The sequence below is a fragment of the Thunnus thynnus genome, chromosome 11 (genome assembly GCF_963924715.1).
Source record: "Thunnus thynnus chromosome 11, fThuThy2.1, whole genome shotgun sequence".
NCBI classification, from domain to species: Eukaryota; Metazoa; Chordata; class Actinopteri; order Scombriformes; family Scombridae; genus Thunnus; species Thunnus thynnus.
In genome coordinates, this window is record NC_089527.1 from 12,280,785 (window position 1) to 12,295,269 (window position 14,485).

Here is a 14,485-nt window from a genome sequence, read left to right on the forward strand (position 1 = left end):
GATAAGCCCAGGCACTTGTCTGCTGGAGGTCTATTCAGGCCTTCATTGTACTCAGACTTTGTGGACTTCTCAACCTTGGTGTAATATGCAGAGGGTTAATTAGATTAGGTCCATTCAAGCTGTTAATATTAGTTACTAATTTTCAACAACCAACAAGTAAGCATTTACTAAAGAAAATGCCAGTGGGTGTTTGTATGACTCAACATGCTACGTCACACACACTTGATCCTGGAATTTAGAAGAATGATGTCTGATTAACTCTTCACACAAGTGTCTTTTTGATGAAAAAAAAAATGGCTTGAGATGAGTTAAAATATGTAATAAAAACAAGAGCAGCAACAGCTTCACAAGAGATAATAAGCCTCATACAGCTTATTGTATTCTTTCTGCTGTACACCAGATGGAGCTACATATGATTCAGTGTGCACAAGATACATTTGCCTGTGGGCTTTTACAACACAATTCAACCATCACACTTACTCACATACTTTCTATACCTGCCCCTCTGCAAACCCCCCACCTACCCACCACGTTTTGACTGTTATTTCTCCTTAATGAAAATCATTCTGAATGTGTATCTATTCTGTAAGTTTTTTTATTTCCAATAAGATTCAAGCATATATCACAAAAGCATTGGATTCTTTACAGACTTAGAAAAATAAACATAAGCAAAGCTAACCAAACTTACACAAGAATTTACAAAAAGGAACAATTCAGAAATTAAAAGACAGACATGTTGTTAAAGGACAGAGGCAGATGATATGAATGTACATTGTAAATTTTGTGTTAAATTACTCAGTTTCACCTTTTTTTCCCTCTGATTTTAAATAATGCAATCTATTGTATATTTTCTTACATGTAAAACATTCACACATATAAGCTTCAAGCATTATTTAATAATAAAGTGAAGAAACGGCAGCATTCTTGCCCTCTGAATTGTGGCTCTGGCTCACACAACATCCCCCTATCCCTGCATCACTTTCTTAATCCAGGGAAGAAAGAAGTGGATTTTAGTGAAGACATGGGGATACTCTGGATTATTACAATCATCGCTGTAGGTAAAAGCTGTTATCCCGTGAAGCTTGGTGTTGCAGATAAGTGGTCCACCAGAATCACCCTAGAAGAAAGACAACAGAAACACATGATTTAGTAGTCCATGAAGAGATTACACCTGTTTTTCATGAACAAAGGAAACAAGTTTGTGAAATTTTCTGTTAGCAGCATTACTGGTGTATTTTGATGTACTTAATAGTTGGTGGCTTATTTGTTGGTCTGTTTGATCACCTGGCAAATGCCTCCCTCCTTTTTGGTAAATGTGGTGCATAGCATTCGTTCACTATTGAAGTATGTTTTCCATTTGTTTTTGCACTCAAAGCTGAATTGCATCTTCTCCGTGGTCTCCCTCAGTACATCTGACATAGTTCTCTTCTTGTCTCCAGTTAAGCCCCAGCCAGCAACATTACACTTAATGTTGGCTGGAATTTTTCCGTCTTTCTTAGGAAGTTTAATGGTCTTCACATACTTATTAAGTGTGGCATTCTTTTTTAACTGTGAAAGAGAACAGAGTCAGAACATCATTCGTTATTTTGCACTTTGATGCACAACTCAGTAAACTCATGTATTAGAAATTTCAGTTTGAGTTCGTCTTTTTAAAGCCACATTGAGATTTTAGCTATAGCATCGAATCCTCACATCCTCATCTGCTTTGTTGCAAATGTGTGAAATTAGTGCAACTTTAAATCACAAAAAAAGACACTGTGAAAAAATGAAACTGAAATGATGGAATTAACTGCAGCTAAATGTTATACAACATACTTTCCAGATTTCAGTTTTTTAAACACATAAGTGCATCTTTGATATAGAATCTACAGAATTTTAGTTTACCTTAAGTAGCATAATGTCATAATCGTATTCTTTGTATTTTGGATGTGGAATGTACTCCGCTTCGATCCGTTGCTGACTTTTCTCTTCCTTGGTTATGTTATGTGCTCCAAGTACCACCGTCATTTGCTCAGGACTGACAACCATGGGACAAAAATAATGTAAATCATTTATTTATACTTAGCACTTAACACTTTGTAAGGGACTTGAAAACATTACAACTTTGAAGTAAGAATTACTGTACAAAAAGTGTCAATCAAAATTTCTGCATTAATGCATCAATAAAAAAAAATAGTTTTAAGGAAATTTCATAGTGTTGTTCTTAACCTCAGGCTAGAGCAGATACTGTATGTTGTCATATATCCTGACGTATCATTAATATGTCACAAATCATTTAAAATCTATTAGATATAACAAACACAGGCTCATTGAGAAGCATTCAATGATGTAAAATAAACTCACTATTTGCAGTGTGCTGCAGTTAGGACAAAGTCCTCCCGAATGAGCATCCCGCCACATGTATGGTGTCCACGGATCTGCAGTGATGCCATGTAGGGTCTGGAATGAGGCTTTGCAACCTTACCGCCCACTATGCTGCTCTCCATAGCCCCTGACATGAAGAGACGGTAAAATGAATACACAGATTACAAGATACAAAATCCTCAGCAGCCAAATTATTACAGATTGAGACTATCAAAATGATGCTTTAACCCAATCTAATCATTATCCATTAAGAAGGCCTCTTTAAAAAAAATCACAGATGACCCTAAAAATGCTATTATTATTATTATTATTATTATTATTATAAAGATGATTTAGAGTCACTTTTCAATAAATTTGAAAGGAATTTCATTTGATCTTACCAGTGAGGGAGAGTAGCTGGAAGACAAATATAATGCAATATGCATGTATCATGGTTGCTGTGCAAGAATGAAAGCTGAACAGTCTGTCTGGCTTTGCTGCCCCTACCACCTTTTGTAGTCAACCATCCAACTCCCACAGCGGAAACTTTGTGGGCAAAGTCTTTCTTGCACAGAGGAGCTGAGATCACACCATTTTCACTGCAGCAGGAGCGAGACCCTCTTGTGGGATGATCAAGTTACGTGTGTTAACCTTTCATCTGTGTTGCATCCAAACAGTTTTGTTTAGCCATTAATAATCTTATTGTTGTAGCACTTCACTGCCTACAGAGTGTCTTTTTGTGCTGCCTCTGTTTGCTGGATTATGGTTTTATGTTGCAGTGAAAAAAATAATGAATAATGAAAGATTTCTGATCAGATGTTCACCCATCTACTACTGGCCTGAAAAATCCCTAAAACTAACCTGTGACAAATCATATTTCAAAAGAAGCTGTGAGTGATCATTTTTCGATGATAAGAATTATTATACACATGCTTGACTGATTCTTTTTCATAGTAGGCTGCATTTACTCTAAAGGAAAGGAAGTGTGGTAAGAGGTCAATGGTCATGGAAAGTATGTATTAATACCACAGTAACCACAATGTTTTTGCACCTATCACACCCAATTACTCATTTACTCATCACTCAATTTTTAAGAATTGTTTTTTTTCATTGCAAGAATGAATTTGAATTTTGCTTTTAAATAGACAACCTGAGTTAGTATTTTTCTCTGCAATGTTTTAATTTAGTCTTAAGACTTATAATAATAATAATAATAATAATAATAATGTTTGTATAGCACATTTAATACGAGGATTGAAGCTCAAAGTGCTTTACATCAATCTAGCTTTACAACAGTGCTTTACGACAAATAAAAGATAAATAAAAACAGATAAGAAGAAAAAAGAAACAGAAACAAATAAATCAAACAAAACAATAAAAGGCCAATAAAACCGGAATATGTGGATAAAACAATAAAAGGTCATTAAAACCAGAGGATGCGTTACAGTAAGGAAAGGAGCTGATAAAATGCCAAGTTGTACAAATGTGTTTTTAGCAGTTTTTTAAAACTAGCTTCTGAGTTAGTCTCTCTGATATATCTCAGTAGAAAATTCCATAATTTTGTGGCACAGCTGAAAAAAGCAGCATCCCCAATTTTCTTATGTGCCTGATTTCCAACCTCTAAAAGACCAGCAGCAGAGGACATAAGGACATGTCAGGACAGTAACATGTCAAGCTGTCTATACAATACACATTACCCTACAGATGGCAGTGACATTCACAATACATGTGTTTTCCAGCAGCACATTACCATGCAATGGAGGAAACTGTGCTCATGTAGGGTTTCGAGCAGTTTTGGTGATTGTGGAATTTTCTAGGGATTCCTAGAAGGCTTGATACACCAAGTGCTGGTGTTAATGGGCCAGTATAAAAGTGATTTTGCACAGATGGTTGTCTGTCTGGGCACAGTTGGTGGTAATGCTCATCTTTTGTTTGCCCTGATATCTTGCAGTGTTGTGGAAGGAAACTCATAGGATTAGATGTCCAGACAATGTTCTCCCAGTATTCCTTTGAGTAGGTGCAGCTGAGGTTTTGATGGAGGAGAGGATTTCCATTATGGTGTAACATTAGACCAGGATTGGTTGTGAAGTATTACAGTTTCTCAGCTGCCATAGACAGAGCTCTGTGGGGCCATCTTGATAAGGTGGTGTTCTCATTTCAGTCGAGGGTGTTGGTGACAACATTCTCCAGAAGCATGAATGGCTCAGGTGGATTTGAAATTGAGCCATTGATTTGCCGGGGAGAGCAGGCAGGCACCCTGAGCAGTCAGTCCTCATTTCATCAGCTTCTAATCTGTGCAAGAAGTGGATAGTCTAGTACAAATTAATTGTGGTTTTATTATGTGTTAATGAGTTGGAACTCATTGAATTTCAAATGAAGAACACTTAATATGACTGTATTATTAAATGTAGCTCTGAGAAATTATGAAAAGGAAAATTTAGGATGTATACTGAAACATGTGAGAATGCTTGCTTAAGTTGCCACATGTGCAGTTTGTATAAGGCAGTTTCTTTAAGGCAACCCACAGACGTTTACGGACATAAACAGGAAGATGTGCAAAGTATTACTAGAGCAATAATGTTTCCACCCGCATTACCCAAACCTCTGCAAGACAGGCAGACAGGGTAACCAACACTAAACACTCTGCAGCTGCTGTGGTGTGTCAATACCACAGACTAAAAAAATGCAGGTGCTAGTGTAGCTATTATTTCAGTAGTAAAGAGGGAGCAACACTCAAACTAAGACTACAGAGGCACTTTGCGTTGTTAATTATTTTACAGTACTTCGATATGATAATATTAAAAGTAATACTAGTGAAATGTCTGGTGTGCAGTTGGTGTACTGTTTAAAACATTTAGTGGGCATAAATAAATATTTAATATTCTGGCACAATTTCATCAAGCTCACTGTCAAACTCTGCTCAGTGACAAAAAATGACTGCTGTCGCCATATTGAATTCAACTTTAACCTAAGACACTGGGGATGCAGTGAGCTCTAAAGTGGCAAGTGTCAATGCATAAATGTATTAATAATAATCATAATAAAAACAATACAAATAATTGTGAGACTACATAGCTTTTTGTGATTTGTCTGTACAGGTTAGGCACATAATGAGCCCCCCTCCCAAAAAAAAAAACAAAACCCATTAATGCTTCAAATTTGAGAAAGCTACACAAAGTATGGTAGTTCTGTTCTTCCAGAAAAAGAAGATTAATCAAAAATGACACAGTTTTGCTGTTCAACTCACAATGGAGTAGGTCCCAACAGGCCTTTCTTCTGACTTTACCCTAAGGGTAAATTTCACAATTTGTGCCTGACATTTTATACTTTTTACTGTATGAATGTCAAAATTCACTCTGTTTTTCATCCATTGAACAATTTTGTTGTCTGGTGTATAATGACAATGGGACACATTTTTTCACGTATTCATGTGAAATTATATTTAATAGTGAGATTATTCCAGTTTAGCTCACATAAATTACTCCAATGAAGTGCAGGTAAATTTCACTGAAGTCAGTACAACCTTGCTAGAAGATGACACATATTTTCTTCCTGTCTCTCTCTCTGTGGCTGGAGAGCCGTGCTGCCACAATGTTGATGGAGCACGGAGAATTAAAGAATATCCACATAGCTTCCACATAAGTCAAAGAGGTGAAGTCCGAGTGGACAAAAGTGAAGACTGACTCCCATAAACATTCTTCAAGGCAAGATAATTGGCTGTTAGATGATGCATCTACGCAGCTTTTACTCATCAGCAAACTTGCAGCAGCCTGTGGGCCTGAAGTAGAACTTACTGAAAGGTCACTGGTTCAAAGTCCTGTATCACTTTGTAAATAACAGTGAACAGCACTCTACTTCCCTAATAACAGCTTTTGAGTGCTCTTTGGTACATTCCTGAAAACTACTGCTCTCTGGCAAAATGTGTGATTAAAAAATGTTGTAGTTATCAGTTTCCAGGTATGACATTTGCTTCACCAGACAGTAATCCCTCAAGATATTGCAATTAAGAAGAGTGATTTGTCAGTAAAATGTTGTAGTTGAAACCTGTAATAAATATTTTGGGCCACTTGGGGGCAGCAGAAACAAGCTGTAAACACAACACTGACATTACCTTAACAGTTACCTACACATCCAGCAGAGCAACATTAGCATTTATTTGGAGTTATGATGAATGTAAGTCCAGTATTCCCTGTCCTTTTAGCTCAGTTTTTTTGTCTCCACTAACTCCTGAGGGAAATACTTTGCTCTTTAGCTGCAAAATGTTACACTGTTTTCACCATCTAGTCAGTAACTTTGTCTATTTGCTTTTAAGTGCTATGCATTGTTTTAAGAGCCTTTTCACTGAAAACAGCTGTCTGCTGCGACTGAAAATGACAAAACAGTAAATATTTGGAACGGTATAAAACTCCATATAAAAAGAGCTAGAGGGACTGCAGAGTTGGGTGATCATTCTCTTTGGGTAGATAATACAAGTTATCTGATCTGATTAGATGAGTCATTCTCTGAGGGTTCAGATGTGTTGTTAGCTCTTGTTAGCTATTAAAAATATTAACAATATGGCACCTTGGTCAGCAGATTGTTGGGCAGATAAGTTGATTATCTAAACACATCAGTCTTATCAATGTTTAGGCTAAAAGCAGAACACAAATGAATCATATTTGATCTTTTCTTTATTAGTGAGACACCAACTTTTGGGGCATAAGTTCAGAAAAGTGATCAGCTGTGGACCCCCGATATGGCTGCCAAAGGGTGTCATATTTCCTGACGTGTTTGGTTACAGGAAAAGGTTGTCAGACCATGTGGTAATAATAAAACAATAAAAAGCCAAGTAAATTATTCAACCATTTAATAACCAAAATTACCCCCTAAAACCATTTTCATGCCAAGCGGAGGACTCGACAACAAGAGTCTAATAACTGGAGAAACTTTAAAAAGAGGAAATACCTAAAGCGTTTTTCTTGCCCTGTTATAAAACAAAAAACAAAAAACATTACAAATACATTTTTGTGATGATTTGGTTAAAAAACAATTTTTTTTAGCATTGAAGTTTGTTTCTTGAGAGGACACACACACACACACACTACATACAGTGCATCAGTATGAAATATAATTGCAGTGTTTCAACTTCCATTATTCACTTCACCACAGAATTTAGAAAACCTAATCAATGTTGTATTTAAAAACTCTACTCTGATTTTCTCTTTGCAGTCCCCTTTCTGCAACACTTGTGGGTGCAGAACAAGCAGCATTTGAGAGTCACCCACAGAACAGTTATGAGAATGATGAGCAAAAAGCCAATGACATCCAGGCTGTGATACTGAATCCAGTTCAAATCATGTGCGGCCACCCTTAGATGTGCGGCTCCTTTGTGTCTCATAACAAACTCAGTCCAGAAAACAGCCAGGTCTAAAGGCTGAACAGGACGGTCCAGGTGTATCTTGGACAGCTTCACTATCTTCTCCTTGTATCTGGGGAGAGATAACATTGTGGCAAAATAAAAAAAACAGTAAATGGTATGATCTCCAGTTAATGATAATCAGAAGACCCAAAGTATATCCTCACATACATCACTGTTTATAGCATAAATATGTCAAATAAGATGTAAATATCAGTCTAAAGATACGTTAGGTAAACTATTTTGAATAATAATAAGATTACTTAACCCCTAACAACAGCAGCAACAACAAACTGGTAACTCTAAATTTGTAGGCTATTAGATACACCCTAGACTGGAAATGACTAACTAATACAAATAACTATACAACTGGAGAAAAAGAGAAAGTGCCTAAAGTATATTATATATATATATATATATACATATATATATATATATATATATATTACTATATATCATTACTGCAGACCATCTCCATGAATTAATCTTCTTATGGAATTAAATAAAAATGCTACAACTGTGCAAAAATGTTGTTTTTAAAAACTTTTTCATTTGTTTATCATGTTGAACCAGTACATCAGTACATATATTATGTAATACTAATGAAAGATTTTAGTAAAAATTTGTATTCATTTCAAAAAAATGAACTAGAGGTTGTGATAATTGGAGTTTTTAAAGACTTTGCAAAACCACACAGGTGTTTTCACTTATTCATTCTAATTAGAACTCTGCTCAGGATGATGTTGGTTGGAGTTACGCTGGGAATTACATTCACCAGGTCACCAAACTCCAGAATGATGGAGGTTTAAGAGCCGGGTTATGCTGGAAAAGAAATAAGTCTTATGATGTTTTGTGTAATTGAGGAAGGAATCACACATTTGGGTAGAGACTTGATAATGAAGTGACGTCTGGGAACAACCCCTTGATCAACAATGTGCCAGCTTTGTGTCTGCCCTTCCTTTTGACCCCTGCTGATTTGACCTTTTTGATCCTGTCTAAATGCAGTACCCCCTCCTGTTTCTGGCCTTTGATTTCATCTGTCTGGGAGAGTCAAATTCACAATCAAGTTGACCCTTGATCTTGCCTTTGTCACATTGTAAGGTGTGAACGCAAACGTGTCCTTCCTTCCTTTTGATCTGATCACAATTCCTTTACCCACAACTGTATTTGCATATAGTCTGATCACTACCTCTCAGCCCACTGTATAACTGTTCCTCTGCCCTCTGCTCTGGGTCAGTCTACGGTCTCAGATCTTCTCTGTGTCAGTAAAGATCTGAATCTATCATCTGGAATACGAATAAACCGCCACCACTACAGCAAACTGTGAACAACGACTTGAGTGAATTTCAACATAATCAAATGTGTTTATAGCTGTTCCAAATGGCCACTCTTGAAGGCAGATTAATTTAATAGTGTCATTGATAGTGTTGTGCTTTGTTGTTCACATGAACAGTGAAAGAAATAGTTTTGTAATGAGTGAAAAAAAGAGAGCAAGAGATGTTCTGTTGCTAGCTAATAAAGTCATAAAATGGCAGAAAAAAATACATTTAAAGAAATTGGCTTTGCAAATGTTGTATGAGGAAGGAAACAATGTGTTTTGATATGAAACACTGAAAGTTAACATACATTTTGTTTCTGTACAAAACTCCACAAATCATCAACATAGCTAACAGGAGAGAGAGGAGTCCCATTACAGTCCAGATAAGAGGTCTAATCAGGCAGCATAAGTGAAAACACCTGTGTGGGTGGACCATGTGTGTGCAGTGACATGGCTGACAAACAAATACTGAAAATATATTATATTCCAATATGTAGTTAAACACACTTCATCCTCAAAACAATTAACAACAAAAGTCAATATTTATTATTTTTCTCAGTCCAGGTTTTCTTAATTTTACTTGCCTTATTTATATATATTCTTTTATAGTGATTAAAAAAAAAATCCATATAGCCTATGACTAAGCGATAATTATCTTGAATTCATATCCAGATGTCTTACCTTTTGTCATGGATTATTTTATTTAGCGCCGCCAACAGGCTTTCAGTTGTCATATCATAAATACCGAGTTTCTCTGCAACACCGCGGACCACCATGCGATGAGCATTGTCTCCCTGGTCCCCAAACAGTGGAAACATCAACATGGGAACAGCATTACAGATACTCTCATAGATACCGTGGGTACCTCCATGAGTGATGAAGACCTTAGCCTTGGGATGAGCTGAGGAACACAGGAAAAGCCACAAGTAGGTAAATGCCGTATTATGATCATTTGATATAATCAGTTAAATGTGCTTTTAAAATGACACTCCAGAAAATGTGTCCAAATGAACTTAATGTTATGTTGAAGTTATGTAAATATATTTTAAAAAATGATAAAATAAAAGCATTAAATGAAAGTGAGGTAACATTTGAAGAAAATTATTCAATTATCTTTTAATTTAAGAATCTCTAATGTTCTATCACTGTGACTACTATCTAAAACACATACAAAAACAATATATTTTGATTAGTTTGAATGGTATGAACATACCTAGGAGATCATTCTGAGGTAGCCACTTCATAAGTCTTACATTCTTGGGTACATTGTCAGGTATCACTCCAGTGTATCTCCACACAACCTTAAACATATAATACAATTCTATGTACAAACTATTTATGTAATGATTGTTTGACATTTTTCAGCAAGGCAAGGCAGGGGACATGGTCTTATCACTTAGTCTGGCTAGGGCATTGAGTGTGAAAAGAAAAGAACAAATGTCAGTCTAATCAATGTAATCAGTAGCTATTTGCAGAGACTGATGTCGGTGATCTGATTGAATCTGAATGAACTGTTTTAAACTGTTAAAGTGATTGTTACCCTTTGTGGAATTTGCCGAAAAGCCTCAAAGAACTGTTTAGCCTTCTCCTCAGGCATGCTGGACACTACTGAGCCCAGGGTAAAGACAATAAAGCCGTCGTCTCCTGAGCCATCCACAAACTCCTTCAAGTCCTGCAGGGAGGTTGGAGCAAAAATGAATTTTAGAAAAAATCTCAGTTTTTAGGGTATATGGAAGTTGATCAAGTAGGAAACTGATATTGGAAACCTACATATCTCTACATATGCATATAGTAATCTCACAGCAAATAGCATATGGTGTATTGCACTGGTGTCTTGGAAATTTTTTTCAGGCTTTGACATTAACAGATTAAAATGTGCAGCAGAGTTGAAAATAAAAAAAAAAAACATTGCTTTTGTTAAGTATTTGATACTCCTCAACACAAATGGGCCCCTCACTTCCTCTCTACACATTCCATGATTGAGATGTTCCATCTTTCACAGTGTTAAGGGCCAACTCATGACAAATCATAATAAACAGTCAAACTAATCATTCCAGCATCAGTATTTTGCCCTTGAGAGTTCTTGTTAAACATTTATGTCCCTATTTCAGTTCAAAAGTGTAAAGGCTTTCTTTCCCCAAGACAAAATGAAGGAAATACTTTGCAGACTCCACAATGTATGTTATGATTATTTTATGTATGGGATACAAAATAATACAAGGAAACAAGGGACTCGTCTATACTTTGACACAGCTGTTTCCTGTCTGTCTTCGCAAGCATTAATGCAGAAATAATCCTGGAATCTTTCCCACTTACTATGTGTGTTGCCAAAAACACTTTTGTAGTGCTGACTCATTCACACTGCACAAAAAACTAAACAAATAAATGTTTTTTAGTCTTTTAAGCCATGAACAAAGACATCTATCATTTAAAGCTGCATTATCTTTTTTATTTTATGAAATTTTTTGGCTACTTGGGGTCAGAAGAAATCCACAACAGCTGAAAAACGTATATCTTGGACATAATCTCATCTTATAAAGTTCTTTTGGCTAACGTGAGCAAACAGTTACCTGTTTACACATCAGACAGACATGGAGCAACATTAATTTGGAGTCAAATTTATGTTGAATATTTACTCCCCTTTTAGTGTTGGTCTTGTCTAACTGCTGAGGAAAATATTTGGCTCTTTAGCTGCTAGATGCTCCAGATATGTTTAGTCACAATTTGTCTGTTAGAGCTTTTTTTTTTTTTTTTTACTGAAAACTACTGCTGCTGAAAGAAAACATAAAAGATTAATGACTTAATTTTCTGAAACTGTGATGTCTGTACACTTTTCTGTTTTTCAGTGTAGTTTTTGTATTTCATTACAACAAGGTTTAAGGGATTTGCTTTAGCTTGACTCTAAACAAGCAAGTATATCTGATTTGCTTTAAGTGAATCCAGATGTGATTCATGCTTGTTTACTCTGGCATACATTCTTTATATACTCACTGCTGGCAGAGGAGCTTTCTTCGCACAGTTGATGCCTCCAATAAAAACCATGTTGGGCATGACAGGCTTGGGCCATTCAAAAGTAAAGTCATATCTGAGAAGCCACAAAGCACCATGGCTTAAAAGATCCTTGTAGGTCATGTTGTCTCCCAAATACCGGCTGACCAGGTCCCCAAAGTGGGCATACATTATGCGGCACAAGTAGGACTCCACAAGACGCATAAACATGTTCTTGACTCTCTGTGGGAAGGTCATGGTGTCTGTTCCACCAGAGAAGGACACAGGAACGTAGGAAGGAGGAGAAGGGCATTGGTTAGCCTTTGTATCCAACTCACATGGAAGTCCACGCAGGAAATAAACAGCTGGTATGGAAAAGACATGAGCCAGGATGGAGCCGCAGGGAAGAAAGGGGTCTGTTAGCATAAGATCGAAGCCCTCTCCCTGCATTCGACTCATTAGAGGTTTGTTGTTAAGCAAACTCTCACAACCTTTCGCCTGAATAGAAGTAAAGTTAATCAAACGTTGCACATTGATAAACATATCTGTGATTGCTGGTGGCTTGAGGAACACTCCATCCCTGAGCTCGTTTAAATTTTCGTCCAGCTCAGCTTTGGTGTAGGGCACTTGGTAGATCTCAGTCCTGTAGCTCTCTGAGCCTCGGATCAACAGGCTGCTTTCAGGCACCAGGACCACAACTTCATGGCCCCTGTGGATGAGCTCCTTCACCAGAATCTTCATGCTAAGCCAGTGGCTCCCATCCACAGGCATAACCAGCACCTTCCCCCCCTGAACGGGCCCCAGACTGAGGCAGCACAGCCAGGCCATCAGCCCCAGTGTAGGAAACCACACCCCGCTGCTCATTGCCTCCTCTCTGGTTTGCAAGCTGACTTGTTGTAAGGACTACTTGTGGCTGTTGTTAAGAGGTGGTTTTATGTGTGTGTGTGCGTGTGAGTGAGTGAGTGTGCGTGTGAGTGAGTGTGTAATTTCTGTAGGAAGCTCAGGCTGCGATATCACACGAGATGTTACGTAACCACAGGAAGACAGGGAGAGCGAGATTCCCAGTGGAAGTTGTGGTAAAGTCTAGCAGTCTGACTTTGTCTCCAGTTAATCATTCTCTTATGTGACTTTATATATACTTTGCACGCCCTTTATATTGTAAGTTGTGAGTAGTTTTGTTCTCATGGTACGTAAAGTAGTGCAATAGAAGTACTATATATACAGTGTTAGTCTCTTTGGTGAAACCAAAAGAAAACGTTTTTCTTTATTCAATTTGTTTATCATGCTACTTTCTTTATGAAATGTATTTTACTTGCATTCAATTTCTGCTTGTATTCGTATGTGTTTTCTTCAGCTGTGGATTAAAGATCAGTAAGACTTGCAAGTCATAATAGCTTTGCTTCCAGCTTGGACTGCTCATTGATTTGTTCAAAGCAGTGTAAAGTCTCTGTTTACTTTGGCTGTTCCTTTCTCTCCTCCCCCTGAAACACAGACACATGCGTGCTTAATGGGCCATTGCGTGAGCTGTCTTTTTTTTCAACTCTCTCTAGTCACACACATATACCTATAACCATTGTGTGAGAAGACCAGTGGCGTGCGAAGCCTTTCGTAGGAGGAACCTGACACCCTCCTCTTTGGAGGGGGTGATAACATCAAAACAACAATGTAATTCATGGAATTTTAACCCTGGTTACAACTTGCTTTACCTTAGGAAACCTTCTATGAAAGTAACTGTTGTACAAGGCTCATTGCATGGCTTCAAAAAGATCCAAGGCACACTGTAGGGTTTGTGCAGAATTAAAATGCCTTTATTTTACATGGCAATATGTATTTAACATGACCAATGCGTTGCGACCCGCATAAGTCTTTATCAGTGTCATTGTCAGAGGTGGCTCACATACCGACTGTAGATTGTGTTACACTAATGAGTTGAGTGGGAGGATGGTTCTCTATCAGTGTGCTAGCCTATTGATCAAAAACAAGGAAGTGATGAATCATCAATAGAAGGGAGAGGGAAAGAAGGGAAGAAGAGAGAGAGGAGAGGAGTGAAGGGGAGGGGAGGGGGCAAACCTGAATGTTAAAAGGAAGATAGATATAATGTGGCTATCAAGTCAAAGTGGACCTAATCCTTTCCATATGTACACATGATAAATTCATCAATCTATAGCCTGGTCCACATTTTTCTGTTCATGACTACAAGCACATATTGACTACAAAATCATGATCGTCACCAATAGTTCCTTATATTAAAATACTTTTTTTTCATTATTCCTGGAGTAATATTTCACAAAAAAGGAGAAAAGTCTATCTCATCATTGAGACTGGGTATTTCATTGGTTTCCAAAAGGTCTTGTATCAGAGTAGTCTTTTTAGGCAGTCGCCCCCTCTAATGTCCTTTTCAGCAACTTCTAATACCATAACTTTCAGTGTTTTAGAGTTTC

General features: G+C 37.3%; 2 protein-coding genes across 2 annotated transcripts; both read right to left on the reverse strand.

Moving 5' to 3' along the window:
- Window positions 1-50: 50 nt before the first annotated feature.
- On the reverse strand, window positions 51-2,886 carry LOC137192462 (granzyme B-like). The gene is made up of 5 exons (XM_067603192.1): window positions 2,745-2,886; window positions 2,344-2,491; window positions 1,885-2,017; window positions 1,285-1,548; window positions 51-1,117 (listed from the first exon to the last, which is right to left on the reverse strand). The coding sequence occupies exons 1-5, from the start codon at window positions 2,794-2,796 to the stop codon at window positions 965-967; spliced, it is 750 nt and encodes a 249-aa protein (XP_067459293.1). The 5' UTR covers window positions 2,797-2,886; the 3' UTR covers window positions 51-964.
- Window positions 2,887-6,995: 4,109 nt separating this feature from the next.
- Window positions 6,996-12,995, reverse strand: LOC137192466 (UDP-glucuronosyltransferase-like). Its single transcript, XM_067603196.1, has 5 exons — window positions 12,048-12,995; window positions 10,597-10,728; window positions 10,270-10,357; window positions 9,738-9,957; window positions 6,996-7,811 (listed from the first exon to the last, which is right to left on the reverse strand). Exons 1-5 carry the CDS (start codon window positions 12,906-12,908, stop codon window positions 7,529-7,531), a joined length of 1,584 nt encoding a protein of 527 aa, XP_067459297.1. The 5' UTR covers window positions 12,909-12,995; the 3' UTR covers window positions 6,996-7,528.
- Window positions 12,996-14,485: the final 1,490 nt, after the last annotated feature.